This window comes from Corvus kubaryi, unplaced genomic scaffold, assembly GCF_017639235.1.
Source record: "Corvus kubaryi isolate FWS band 111438036 unplaced genomic scaffold, C.kubaryi_AGA036_p1.0 37284, whole genome shotgun sequence".
In the NCBI taxonomy this organism is placed as follows: Eukaryota; Metazoa; Chordata; class Aves; order Passeriformes; family Corvidae; genus Corvus; species Corvus kubaryi.
This window is the reverse complement of record NW_024581088.1, coordinates 3,937,183-3,950,798: the sequence shown is the minus strand read 5'-3', so window position 1 is coordinate 3,950,798 and position 13,616 is coordinate 3,937,183. Positions and strand designations below refer to the sequence as shown.

General features: G+C 54.1%; 1 protein-coding gene across 2 annotated transcripts in view; it reads right to left on the bottom strand.

Annotated features, from left to right (window-relative positions):
* The window catches only part of ATP2A3 (ATPase sarcoplasmic/endoplasmic reticulum Ca2+ transporting 3), a 52,205-nt gene that overhangs the window by 25,692 nt on the left and 12,897 nt on the right, over positions 1-13,616 (bottom strand). For both annotated transcript variants that reach the window (XM_042025952.1, XM_042025953.1), the window contains exons 2-8: positions 7,440-7,457; positions 6,930-7,012; positions 5,656-5,760; positions 4,793-4,931; positions 2,078-2,158; positions 1,608-1,693; positions 612-1,076 (exon numbers count right to left, since the gene is read on the bottom strand). In XM_042025952.1, coding sequence (XP_041881886.1) covers positions 612-1,076; positions 1,608-1,693; positions 2,078-2,158; positions 4,793-4,931; positions 5,656-5,760; positions 6,930-7,012; positions 7,440-7,457 — 977 coding nt within the window. The remainder of the gene's footprint in view (positions 1-611; positions 1,077-1,607; positions 1,694-2,077; positions 2,159-4,792; positions 4,932-5,655; positions 5,761-6,929; positions 7,013-7,439; positions 7,458-13,616) is intronic.

Sequence of the window (13,616 nt, the reverse complement as noted above, 5' to 3'; positions counted from 1 at the left end):
AAAGCCACGTAAAAAGCTTTCCCAACACTCATGGATTAATGGGGAAACTGAGAAGTACTCAGCTGGTCCAGGCTTTCCTAACAAGTCACCTCTCCACATGGCCAGGCTTGTGGGAGCAAAACTCTCTGGTAGATGAGGAACATTCAAACTCTTCACCAAACCACCCCAGGGCTCCCTCCATCAGAAATGCTTTTCACGGGTCCAGGATTTCTCACTGGTTTGGTTAAAAACAGGGGGGAAAGAGCAAGAGAGCAGAGGAGGCTGATTGCATCAGCATTTCCAGGAGCTCTATATCAATGTCACATCCCAGCAGGAAGAAACATTCCCTGGAAAGTGACCCCTGAAACGAGACTGCAACACAGCACCTCCACAGTGGTGTGCTGATAAAAGTGAGTTTTCTAATTACCCCCAAGCCAAGAGAAGCCCTGATCCTTATTGACCCTGTCCAGGGGAACCTCGGGGCTTCCTATAACCCCTCTTCCCTGCTCACACCCCCACATTCCTAACGTGACACAACTGTGGTGAGGACACACAGAGCCCAGCACCACAGGATGGGGTGCTCTTAAGCATCCCCCTTGCACCTCCAGAGCCCAAGCCCAGCCGGCTCTCACCCGGCACACGGACATCTGGTTGGTGGTGAGGGTGCCAGTCTTGTCGGAGCAGATGACGGAGGTGCAGCCCAGGGTCTCCACTGAGGGCAGACTCCGGACGATGGCGTTTTTCTTGGCCATGCGGCGCGTGCCCAGGGCCAGGCAGGTGGTGATGACGGCCGGGAGGCCCTCGGGAATGGCGGCCACCGCCAGCGCCACCGAAATCTTGAAATAGTAAATGGCCCCCCGAAACCAGGAGCCGCCGTGCACGGGGTCGCTGAAGTGGCTGATGTTGATGACCCAGACGGCGATGCACACCAGGAAGATCACTTTGGAGAGCTGCTGGCTGAACTCATCCAGCTTCTGCTGCAAGGGGGTTTTCTCGGGCTCGGTCTCCACCATCTGGTTTCGGATCTTTCCGATCTCGGTGTACACCCCTGTTGCAATAACGATCCCTACGGCCTTCCCAGCTGCAATGTTGGTGCCCTGGGAGGGGAGGAAAGGGGCAGAGTGGATATGTGGGCATGAAACCTCTTGGTTTGAGCAGGGAAATGGATTGCTTGTTGTGAAAGGAGAACATGAGATCTTGGTTAAGAGGAAAATGGGACATCCTGGGTTTTTATATAAACCCACCCTAAGGAGCAGGAGAGCCCTTCCTGAGAGCTGTAGCCCCTTGAGGACTTGACTTCTGCCTGAAAAGAGCATGAGAAAGGAGGAAACCCAAATTTGCAACAGCTCCAGGCTCAACCACAAACCTCTTCCCCATCTATAATGCATTCAACATGATGGAAAAAAAAGTGCTCTGAGATTGCCCAAGGTATTTAAAGGCCTTATGTGCCACAGCCCAAATGAAATCCAAATGAAGCAGGTTCTTATTTTTATGGATTTGGAGCTCTTTTTTATGGATTCAGGTCTTATGCATGCACTCCCTTTCTTTGCTCAGAGATCTCCCACATCCACCAGCCTCTGCACTTTGGAAAACCACAGGAGAGGTGGAGACAGGTGGAAGGGACTTACGGAGAAAAGCATGTTCTTCTTGTCCTGGTTGACAGCCCGTGGATCAGGGATGGGGTCAGCATGTTTGATCACCGACACAGACTCCCCTGCCAAGACAAGAGGGGAGAGATGGACCACCCATGTTCCCTCTCCAGCCTCAGCTTATTACTGTCCCTGCATCACACACCCCACAGTGCTCTAGAGCAGCACTTTGCCACTAAACTATCCAAACCAAACATCCACCATGGAGATGTCAAACCCCACATGTCACACAGGAAAGCCTCAGGCTTGTGTTCTGCAGGAGGGATACCGGACACATCTCACCTATTCTGTGACTTTGAGGACCTGGGAAGATCCAAGCATCATCTAAATCTTGCTCTCCCACCCATTTCCCACCCCAGCAAAGCACTTATCCGGGCATCAGTTCCAAAATTTGCCTCCATGAAGATGGCAGAAGGAAGCTGCCCCTGCTCCGTGAGGCCCACACGCACCTGTGAGGATGGACTGGTCGACCCGCAGGGTGGTGGAGCGGATCTCGATGATCCGGATGTCTGCTGGCACCTTGTCACCAACTGCAAGGACAAGAGCAGAGCAGCTCTGTCAGGGGGGACTGGCAGCGCCCAACACCCCAAGCTGACACCAACCATGTGCAGATGCACAGCAGCACCCAGCCTGGAGCAATGAGGGGTCCAGCCCCTGGCAAAGAGCCCTGCACTGGGATACCTCATTTCTGCATGTAAAGCTTTGTTAAAGCTTCATTTTGTCTGTCTAAGTCTGCCCCCAGCCAAACCCTGGTGGTGCCCTTCCTGCTGTGCTCATCCCCTTCCCCACCATGTCCCTGTCTCTCCTCTTCCCTGCAAACTCCCTCTGCACCCCCATCTTGCCTCTTTCCTGCAAGAAAAACCACAACATCCCCACGTTGGAGCAGTCCAAGCTTCCTAATGCCCATCTTGACCCTGCTTCAGGTTTCTCTGGGCTGACTGGAGGCTGTTGACAGTGGAAAATCTTCTGTGTCCAAGACAAACAACCATCCCTGGCTCTCCTGGTATGGCACAGTGGGCACAGGTGAAAGCTGCCCATCCACTGCCAGCCACTCAACACCACCCTCCAAGGCACTAGGGCTTCTTTAAAAAAAAACATTTAAAGCTGCTTTTCCTGCTGGGTTTCTTCCTCCTGCTCCCTTATCAGCTGGACACAACCACGCTCCGACGCTTTGGAAATATTGAGGCCGAGGGAGCCCTGGCTCCCAGCCCTTCCCAGCCCTTACACAACACTGCTGGCCTGGCTGCTAACGATGCTCTCAAATCCCAGACTGTAACGAGGGCTTCCTCCCAGGGCTCATAAACCCCCCCAGCGCAGTGGGAGGGGGCTGGCGCCGCTCCACCACCCAGCCAGTTATTCCAGCTGCAGATCCCAGCACTCCAGGATGCAGCAGCAATATCTGCCATCCAGCCAGACCTCCCCTGCTCCCTGTCACACCTGTCTGGGGGACACTGAGCTGGGGGGTGCCAGCACAGACCTCCCCAAAACATCCACTTCATGCACAGACTCAGACTCTGCGTCTGTTCAAGGGGGCTGGAGCATCTTAGAGGGAGCAAAGAGCTCCTCGTCCCCCGGGAAAGGCAGGAGGGCTTGCAAACATGAGCTAAACCTGCACAGAAAGACTCTTGCAGCAACCAGGGACAGAAAGAGCCCTGGTGCCACAGGGGTGGCACTTGCTCCAGGGTACACAGTGCCGTATTATCCCACGGCACAGGACAGACCTGGCCCCGCCATTAGCCAGGTACTGAACACGTGCTGATTCCCCCAGCACCAAAGTCTGCCAAGGGAAAGAGAGGAAAACAGGAGGACACTGCCCGAGCACCACAGGGGTCACAGCAACTGCTGGAGCTCCAGAAGAGATGCTCTGCCTTCACTTTTTGGGAAAGGCAAAAGCTGCCTGCACCAGGACTCACCTCCACGACCTTGTCACAAACGGGCAAAACTCAGCTGGGTTTAAGCAGCCTGCCAACTTCCAACCACCCTCCCTCCTTGCCTCAGTGCAACAGGTTTCCTGCTCCCTGCTGCCAAATTTATTGCATTTGCACATGCAAACAGCAGCTAGTCCCTCCTGCCTGTGTTGTCACACTGTCCCCAGGGCATCACCTGGATGTCCACCGCAGGTTCAAAGCTTTTCCTCCTGGTGTGCTTTCCTACCAGGTGCCTGACAGCACCCTCACCACTTTCCATAAGCTCCTAAACCCACAATTTGCTAATAATTTGCAAACCCGTCCAGAGAGCTCAGCTCTTTCCATTCCAGTCGCAATGCTGATTGTGCCATTAAAAAGTAATATTGGGCTGCTGATGGGCAGGCAGTATGTACTCGATTTGGGGAAAGATGGCAGAGTTTTATTAATAATTCATTAATTTAATTAAAGGCCGGGTCAGCAGCCGGACTGCATTGTCAGAGCTGGTTTGGGAGCGCCGCCAGCTTGCCCAGCTGAGGATCTGGCTGGCTTGATCCTCCCTGCATTATTTTTATGTTCATCTTCCAGCTGAAGCCCAACTGGAAGACATAAATAACAACGAGCTGGCTGGGCACGGGAGGGATTGCAGCATGTTTCCACCAGCAGGGCCACAAGGAGGAAAGGAGAGGATTAGTTTTGTGGCTCTGGGGGTTTATGGCATCATTTAAGGAGCAAACAAAATGGAATAATTGGAATGCATCCTCCTCAGCTCTGCTGGGGCAGGCAGCAGACCCCCAGGCATGCTCTGCTGAATGCACAGCCCCAACAGAAGGGCTGGGGGGTAAAACTCACCCAGAGGCAAAAGCACCCTGCAGCTGGTCCCCTCTGGCTCTCACCCTCCCTGGATAACCAGCCGCAATTCCCAGGGAAGCCTTCCCACACAGGCTGCCTGCAGCAGCACCCAGCACCGGCCCTTCACCCACGCCTCATCCAGGGATGCACGTGGGAGAGCCACTTCCAGAGAGAGGGAATCTTGGTGAAAGTTAAAAGTTCTTCTAGTTCTTCCAGAAAAAGGGGAAACCCTCCCGAGACACAGAACCTGCCTCAGAAATGGATACTTTTTTCTCTTTTCTGCTGTTGCTCTCTACTGCCTGATGCTCACGTGAAGCCTTGGCAGGGTGAAGAGCCTCAGCTTTGGGGGACTCCCAGCCAGTTCCACCTCCCCATCCGACCCCATGCCCTGGGGTGATGGCACCCTACCTGCCACCTCCACGATGTCCCCCGGGACGATGTCGCGGGCGCGGATGCGCTGCACCCCGCTGCGGTCGGCGCGAATCACCTTCCCCATCTCGGGCTCATACTCCTTCAAGGCCTCGATGGCACTCTCAGCATTTCTCTCCTGCAGGCAGACAGGAGCAGAGCTGCTGGTGCTGGAGCTGCTGGTGCCAGCAGGCTCCTTCCCCACCCGCTGCAAAGACAGGAAAACCCAAACCCCGGCCCTGGCTTCGGAATCCATTGACACCATGGATGGAACAAGCAGCACGTCTTCTTCAGCGTCTGCAAAACGATTCCTGCTGGTTTAAACCACACCAGATCCTGGACATTGCCTGGACCTTTGGGGATGATCATCTTTGGGAAGCAGCATATCCCAACCAACTGTATTTTTCCCCACCCAGCAACCCCACCTGAAGCTGCAGATAAATAAATGGCCTGATAATGAATAGATACAAAAGAGGAGCATCACTGGCTGAGGTGTTTACTCATCCCCCAGGAGGGACAGAGTGAGGAGAGGGACAGCAGCCACTGTGGCTGTCTGGTGGACAGGGCAAAGAGCTTCCCTTGGAAAATGCATTTGGCCCTGGCCAGGAGACAAGCAGTTTTTGCCTGTATAACTACAAAATAAGCTCCAACCTGCAAAAATTGCCAAAGAAGGACTGAAGGAACGAGCCAAGAAGCAGCCAGCAACTGAACATCTGTGCAGGGGCATGGGGAAGCACAGCCAACGTGAAAATTGAACCTTTGGGAAATGAGTTACCAAGGGCATGAAGCAACCAGGCCTTAAGATGAAGGATCTCAGCCACATGGAGCAGAGAGCCCAGGGGCAGGCGGGGGCTGTGCCTTACCTGCCACACACCCACCACAGCGTTGGCAATCAGGATCATGATAATGACAATGGGCTCCACAAACGCTGTCGTGGTCTCCTCTCCTTCTTCAAACCAGGCCAGGATCTGGTGGCAAGAGAAAAGAAGGAGCACAGTGTGGTTCAAACAAGAGCAACAACATTTTAAAAAGAATGATGGGAACAAGAGCCAAACAACAGGTGGTGTTTGCTGGAGAGAAAACAACCTGGAGGTGGCCAGAGCCACATGGCTTGGTCCAAGAGTGGAACTGCCATACCCCACTGCTGGAGCCTCCACTCCTCTGCTGGGATAACCTGATGCATTGAACAAGTGGGGCTGGAGCAAACAGCCATGCAATGCCTGGATGAGTGTTTGCACCAGGAAAGCCTCTCTATTTGTGTTTAGTGCACCTGTGGGGAGACCATGGCCATGAGCTGATGAGTGGGGAGACCAGGCAGCACTGCAGCCCCTCCCAGGCAGCAGGCCAGTGATGCACCACGAGTAATCAGTGCAGTAAGAGCAGCTCTGCAGAGCAGGGACTGACCTTGTGGCTTCCACCACCCTGAGCCCCCTCTCCATCCCACAAAGGCCTCATACCATAGTACGAATGAAGCAAACACACAGATATTTCCACTCCATTTAACTGCTCATCGACCTGTGCTGTGTCAACACAGCAACACCCCTCTGCTCTGTCACAGAGGCACAAGGACCTCTGGCACAGGGCTTCACACCTGCTTTACCTGCATTCACTTCATTGCGTGTTGTTTTGGGAATGTACTAAACCCCACAAGGGACCAGCTTTCCCCCTTATCTCCCCATGAATCACATCCAAAAGGAAGAGACAGGAGTCTCAGCTTTGCCATCCCTGCCAAACACACTGACTACACTCTAAAAAATCAATCATTCTCCAGCAGCTTGATGGGAAACCTCCTCACGCAGAGTTGCTCCCAAGGCAGACTGTGGGCAAAGCTGAACTGACAGTTCAGCACTGGGGCACTGCAAACCAGGCTCAAATCATCAGCCTGGAACAGCCCCCTGTAAACAGAAAGCAGCCCAGGGAGTTGTTTGATATCACTTTTGGATGGATCAGCATTACTGGAAAATCCTCCAATCCCATCTTTAAGCAGATGCAGTGATATTGCCATTATGCCCTAGAAACCACTGCTCTGCTGCTGCATCTCCTTCGTCCCACAAGCACCTGCCCACCTTTCCTCTTTGGATGTCACCTGAGGCCATATGTGCCCCAGAAGGTGCCACCCCAAGCTCCAGGTACTTACAAAGGACAGAAAAGCTGCCATCAAAAGGATGCGGACGAGTAGGTCTTCAAACTGCTCCAGTACCAACTCCCAGAGGGACTTCCCTGGTGGGAAAACATGAAGCCAAGCACAGTCAGTGCTCAAAAAAATCCCAGAGGACAGGTAATTTAGACCACTGAGGCCCTAAGACCCACAGAATCCCATCCCTGCTTGCTTCAGGGCTGCTCCAGTGCCCCTTGGCCATGGGCACTGGTGAGGACATGCAGCATTGCCATGGGGGGTTCTCTCTAAAATGAAATGCTTTCATTTGTGGCACTTCCCTGCTTTTACTGGCTCTGTTTTTAACTACTGGAATCAAATCCTCTGTGTTTCTATTCACAGAGGTAGCCTCCCCATCACAGGGAAGCTCTGCTGTCAGCCCAGCTTTCTCTGGGATTAAAACCAAGATTAAAAGACCCCAAAGATTCCCTCTTCCTTGTCCCCAGCACACTCCGCCCAGACTCAAGGCATGTACTGCCACCTCCAGCTTACCTTCTTCTGCAGGGAGTTCTGTGGGTTTTCATCAGCAGCCCAAGGAGTGCAATACAGCAAAAAATGATAAAAATAAGAAGATAATTAGTGATTTGGACCCAAACTAGCAATCCCTTCCTTTATGCCCAGCAGTTCACTCAGTACCCCAAAATGCAAATTTTTCTGCACATATTCCCACATCAAGGCAGCTTGTCCTCAAACTTCTCAGTCTAACACCAAGTAAGCAGCCCTGGAAACATCACTTCCCTGCTGCAAGTGGCTCCGGCAGCATTTATTCCTACACTCAGCCTGCCTAAAAAAATACTCCTCAGGAGCTGCCCTCTCCAAATCCAAGACACAGAAGTCCAACCATCCCATAAAATGCCCTGCCAGAAACCCAGTACAGCCCTACTGGGGACTGTAACTTTCAGACCACGTTTCCTGTTAATCTGTTGTACTTTACAGCCTGCAACACTCTAGGAAACAAATCCAAAGCCAATGCTCAGCTGCTCCAAGCTGTCCTCCTGAACCCACCCCAGTGGGAGCAGAGCCTCCATCCACACTGCTCCCAACCAAACCCAAGCCCAGTCACCTGCAGAACCTGAGAGAAACCCAAGGGCTCCCAAACACCCATCACAGCTTCCCCAGGATTCCCACATCCCCAGGAGGTGACCGCTACCTTCGCATGCACCGACGGGTCCTGCTGGACAATGCACAAACCCTGGTACCCTGCAAGGGAATCCTCCTGCTCCTGGGCAGCAAGGGATGTGCTGGCCCTGCTGTGGGCAAGCTGGGTCCAGGACTGTAAGGTCCTGCACCCTGGGAGGGCTCAGGAGTGACCCCCCTGATTCTGGTGGCTCATGGGTGCTTGTCTCCATTTGCACCCATTAGAATCCCAGAGCAGTTTAGATTGAAGAGGACCTCAAAAACCATCTTGTTCCACCCCCTGCCACGGGCAGGGACACCGTCCCCTGTCCCAGGTTGCTCCAAGCCCCGTCCAGCCTGGTCTTGAAAAATTCCAGGGATGGGGCAGCCACAACTTCTCGGGGCAACCTGTGCCAGCCCCTCACCACCCTCACAGGGAAGAATTTCTTCCAAATGTCCCATCCATCCCTGCCCTCTAGCAGTAGGAAGCCATTCCTCTTGTCCTGTCACTCCATCCCTTGTCCAAAGCCCCTCTCCAGCTCTCTTGCAACCCTTTTAGGCACTGGAAGGGACTCTAAGGTCTCCCCAGAGCCTTCTCCCTCTCCCCAGAGCTCTCAGCGTATTTCTGCACCCCATGGGGGTGACAAGAGACAGGTGGCAACTCTGGGTTAATGGTTGGACTCAATGAATTTAGAGGTTTTTTCCACCCTTAACAATTCTATGATAAAACAAGATGTTTCTCCAACTCCTTGTGCTTCTGGGAGGGAATAAGGGACCAGATGAGTCCACGAGGAATCAGCCCGAGGCAGACACTGATGCCCCACCACCGTGGCTGTCTCCAAACACCCCCAGCGTGGAGCCCTAAGCGAGAGCAGGAAGTGAAACCTGCTCATCTGTTTTCCATCACCTATTTTCATTCAGAGGAATGAAAAAAAACCCAAACCAAACCCACCTTCACTAAACCAACTGGTGAAAACAAGAAGCCTGAATGTGTTCATGCTTCAAACTGTACCAGCTCCTCAGTGCTCACAGACACACCCAATACAAGTTGTTTTAAACCCACATTCCCCCTGGGTCAGGCTACTCTGATCCCCTGCCCCTGTGAGACACAGACCAGGACATAATACCTATAATTATTTTTATAGCCAAAAAAAAAAAAAATTAATCTTGGAGGACATTTCAAATCGCTCTACAGAGTGTGTCAGAGCAAAGTGGCTCTTGTCCTCTCACAGCCAGCTCCTCTCCACCCCCAGCTTCCTCTCCCCAACCCAGAGAGCCTCCAAAATTAAAAGTAGAAGAGATCTGCTGCTGCTATTTCCGTCCAGACTCCACTTTTAAGGGTGCAAGCGTGCAAGGTAAGAGGGCTAAGGGCAGGCAGATGTCCTGGGGGAGGCAGCTGGGGGTCCCAACAGGTCTTGGCTCAGCCGGGGTGCCCAGGGGTGACTTTCCACCCTGAGCAGCCACCCGAAACACCACAGTGCTCTCAGTGCTTCTCCCACACCGTGTTTGCATGCAGACTGGCAGCAATGCCGTTCACAGAGCTGGGACTTTGCATGAGATCTTGATTAAAGCACGAAAACGGGTTTCTGTGAACTCAGGAAACACGTGCCCTGGGGCAGGCAGCTGAAACACCGCAGTGGCACTGTGACACTGTGCCATCGCTGTCACCAAACCTCAAACACAGCAATGCTGCTGCAGGCACCTCCCAAAACCCCAATTTTGAGTATGGTGATAACCAAGCAGCTTCCTGCTATCGGTGACTCCTTCCACCACTGTTCATGTGGCAGCTCAGCACCAAACACCCAGAGACAAAGGGCAGAAAGTCATAAGCCCATATTTTTGGGTCTGAACTGATAAAAACACACTGGAAAATGGGAAGGTTTGGGGCTGGAGCTTCTTCCTGTCACATCCGAAGTCTCACCAGAAATAAGAGGGTTTGCTACTCACCAACACCTGAGTCAGCCCCATGGCACCAGCAGGGCTGCCATGTCCCATCCGACCGGGAAACCCACCACAGGCAGGGAACCAGCAAAATCCCAAATCTGCCATTCCTTTGGGACAACATGGTGAGTGCAAACAGGCTGAAATGGAAGCTCCTGGCTGGCACCTGAATATCCCCTTTCTTTGGACAGTGGCTCAGCACAGAAATCCCACTCTGGGCACGAGCTCCCTGATACAGCCAGAACACAAATGCAGTGACAACATCAAGGGTGGAAAGTGGTAATGGTGGCTCAGGGAATCCCAAAATGGGTCACCCACGTGCACCATAAATATCCAGCTTCCCCAGCTGAGCAGTCCCATCACAGGGCCTGCAGCTTGTGGACACATTTGCGGCTCCTCTGCTCCTGCTCTTTGGCATCGCAGCTTTCGAGAGCAGAGCCAAGAAAGTGGAGATATCCCAAGGGGCGATGGGAGCCTGGATGTCACAGGGCCATTCCCACCAGCAAAGAGCACCGTCCCCTCTGGGTTAAGGCACCCCAGTCCCACCACCTCGGAGGGCTTTGCCTTGCAGGGACACATCCACAGCTCCTGGAACCGCTGAGCATTTGCAACTTGCTCTGAGCTTGTCGCATCACGACGTCTTTCCTCGCTGCGCCATCATGTCATGTGGTGATGTTGGCCCATACCAGGCTGCAAAATATCCATACAAGATGCTCTAAGGGCATACAAGGAGCCCGGCCACCCCGGGCAGACGTGGGGCTGGCGTCGGGCTATTTTAGCAGGAGGTTAATCTCCAGCTCCTGCCAACTCAAACAGGGCTGGCAGCCCACGGGCTGGCGCCTGCAACATGGCAGGGCACAGTAATCAGGTGATGAAAAGGTAAATAAACACTGGTGCCACCCATGAGCACAGGCACAGGCGGCTGCCCCGGGGCTCTGTCACAGCCTCCGTGTCCCCGGGGAGACCCAGCCCCGCTTCCCGGCCAAAGCAAACACAAACTGGGACAGGGTGGCGTTGGGGGTGCTTCAAGGAAACATTTGAGTTTCTCCTGCTGTAACAGGAGCAAAAATCCCTGGAGCACATCCCTACAGCAGCTGGTGTTTCTCCATCCTGCACTGAGGTATTGCATCCCACTCTGCTTTGGGGGAAAGTGAGGCACCAGGTGACACTCTCACTGGCCAGCACGTGGCAAAGCAACCCCTGGTGCACATTCAGGTCCAGGGTGCAATCCACAACAGCAAACATCCTGCAGGGTGAACACTGAAATTCCATTTTCCTTCACCATTTCAGGAGCTTCCCTTGGATAAAATCAGATTTCCCTCATGGGTAATACTTCTGCCCCCAAACGATGTGGGAAGAGCATGATGCCCTCTGGGGGAATAATGATGAGCATCACACCCAGGCCCAGCTTTCTTCTCTAAATAACTTAATTCAAGCTGTATTTCTATGTTGTAAACTCCTTTGTTTTTTCCTGCCTTTAATATCTTTTCCCATATGCAGGGAAGGGGAAATGGATGCGCAAAATAAGGGATGCATCCAATTTCTTTGGACTTTGCTGACAAGCAGTAAAATAGTAGTGAGAAGAGTAAGAAAACCCTAAACCAACCCCAGCTGGGAGAGCAGCTCCCGTCCTGTGACATAAAGCAGGAACCTGGGCAGGGCTGCTCTGGGATCCCTCCACCATCCCACAAGACACCAGGCAGGATAAACTGTTATTGTAACTGGCTGCCTTTCCCAGGGCCGGCTGCACGGGAAGGATCCCATCCTGGAGGGACATCTGCTCTGCCTCACCCCCGGTGACAGCCAGCACCGCACACCACCGCCCCCCAAAACTGCTGGATTGCACAACCAGGACAGGCTTTGCCGGGGTGTTTTAACGCACACTCAGCCCATAAATCCCACCCGAGGATGGAGCATGGGGCTGCTCCTCATCCTCGAGGTGAGAAGTGTGAAAACCAGCGTTTGCGAGCTAATCCCGGGTGTTTCAGCGTCATCTGGGATGACAAACACTCAAAGCCTAATGGTGCTAATGCTCCCTGATGCTCCCGGAGGACAAAACACAGTGATCCAAGTGCCTGGCTGTGTATGGCTTAAACTCACCCACACCACTTCCCTTTTTGCACAGCTCCCTGCCGGAGCTTCCGAGCACCGCTGCATCCCTGGAGCCCGCCCTGCACCTCCCGTCTTGCCGGGACTCTGCCCCTGTGCCAGGGCAGGAGGGGGCTCTGCTCGGGAGGAGCGGCACCCTCAGGGTGCAGCTGAAGGGACTGTGCCCGCTTCAGCTCCCGCCCGGCCTCCCTCACCCTCTGCCTCTGGGAGCTGGAACGGGACCCACATCCCCACGGCTACCACACTCTAATGCCCTCAGATCGGGGGCAAACACACCCCAAAGCTCACTTAGCCTTTCACCAGAAAAGCCCCAGACGTTAAACCCCAACAGCCAAGCAGCCATCCGAGACCCAGCACGGCAAGGGGCTGCCCCGGGGCACCCCCTTGGCAGAGGGTCACTGACCCCCGACCACCCACGCATGGAAATGCCACCCCTGGGCGGGCACAGCTGCAGCGGGAGCATGTGAGCCCACGGGGCTGCAGCAACCAACATCTCCCTCTGTGCCGAGCCTCTGCGACCCGAGGAACGCAGGAACGAACCCCGCGTTAAAAGGCACCTCGTGGGAGCAGGCACAGCGCTGGGAGCATAGAATCACGGAATGGTGTGGGTTGGAAGGGAGCTTAGAGACCATCCTGTTCCACCCCCCTGCCATGGTTAGAGACCATCCTGTTCCACTATCCCAGGTTGCTCCAAGCCCCGCCCAACCTGGCCTTGGACACTTCCCGGGATGGGGCATCCATCCCCATCCTTGTGCCTGGTGAACACAGCCAAGCTCTGCTTTGTACCACAGCCTGCTCCCAGAGGATTCAGCCCTTCCCCTGTCCTCCACCACCCCCAAGGAGCTGCTCCCAAAGCCACGGGTGCTCTCCTCCTGTGCCTTCCCCTCCAGAGCGAAAGCAGTGGTGGCTCTGGGTGTGCCGTGGGTGGGGAGGCCCTCCAGCCCCAGCACCTTATTTGCCTATCACCTCACAGCTGCTTTTTCCTGTGTGCCAGGTGAGGTTTGCTTACACCAGCGACAGCCGCTCGTTCGGGGCTGCTTCAAAAGGCATCAGGAAGATAAAGTAAACGAGATACAACCCCCCTCCCACGGCAAACACCAGCGGTTTGCTGTTCCTGTAATTCCCCAGCGCTCATCCCTGCTCCAGCCATGCCCTGCACTTTGCAAAAGCCCAGAGCCCTCGTGGCTGGGGGATCCACCGCCCCAAAAATAAGCAAATTCAGGCCAGCTGGGGATGGCAGCAGCCCGGGGTGGGTGAGTAGCACATGAGGATGGATAGCAGAGGTTGAAGGGCCAGAAACATCCTTGCTGTTTTCCAGGCGATGCTTTAGGGTAAAATGACCCAACCGTTTTCCTCACTGGGACCCGGATGCTGTCAATGGCTGGCAAAAAATTCAGCCCCAAAAATTTCTGGTTTGGGTCACAAAGCCTCCTGTGGCAGACAGAGCTCCAGATCAACTGCTCATCCCACCCTCACACTGCTCTTCCAAACTCACAGATACTG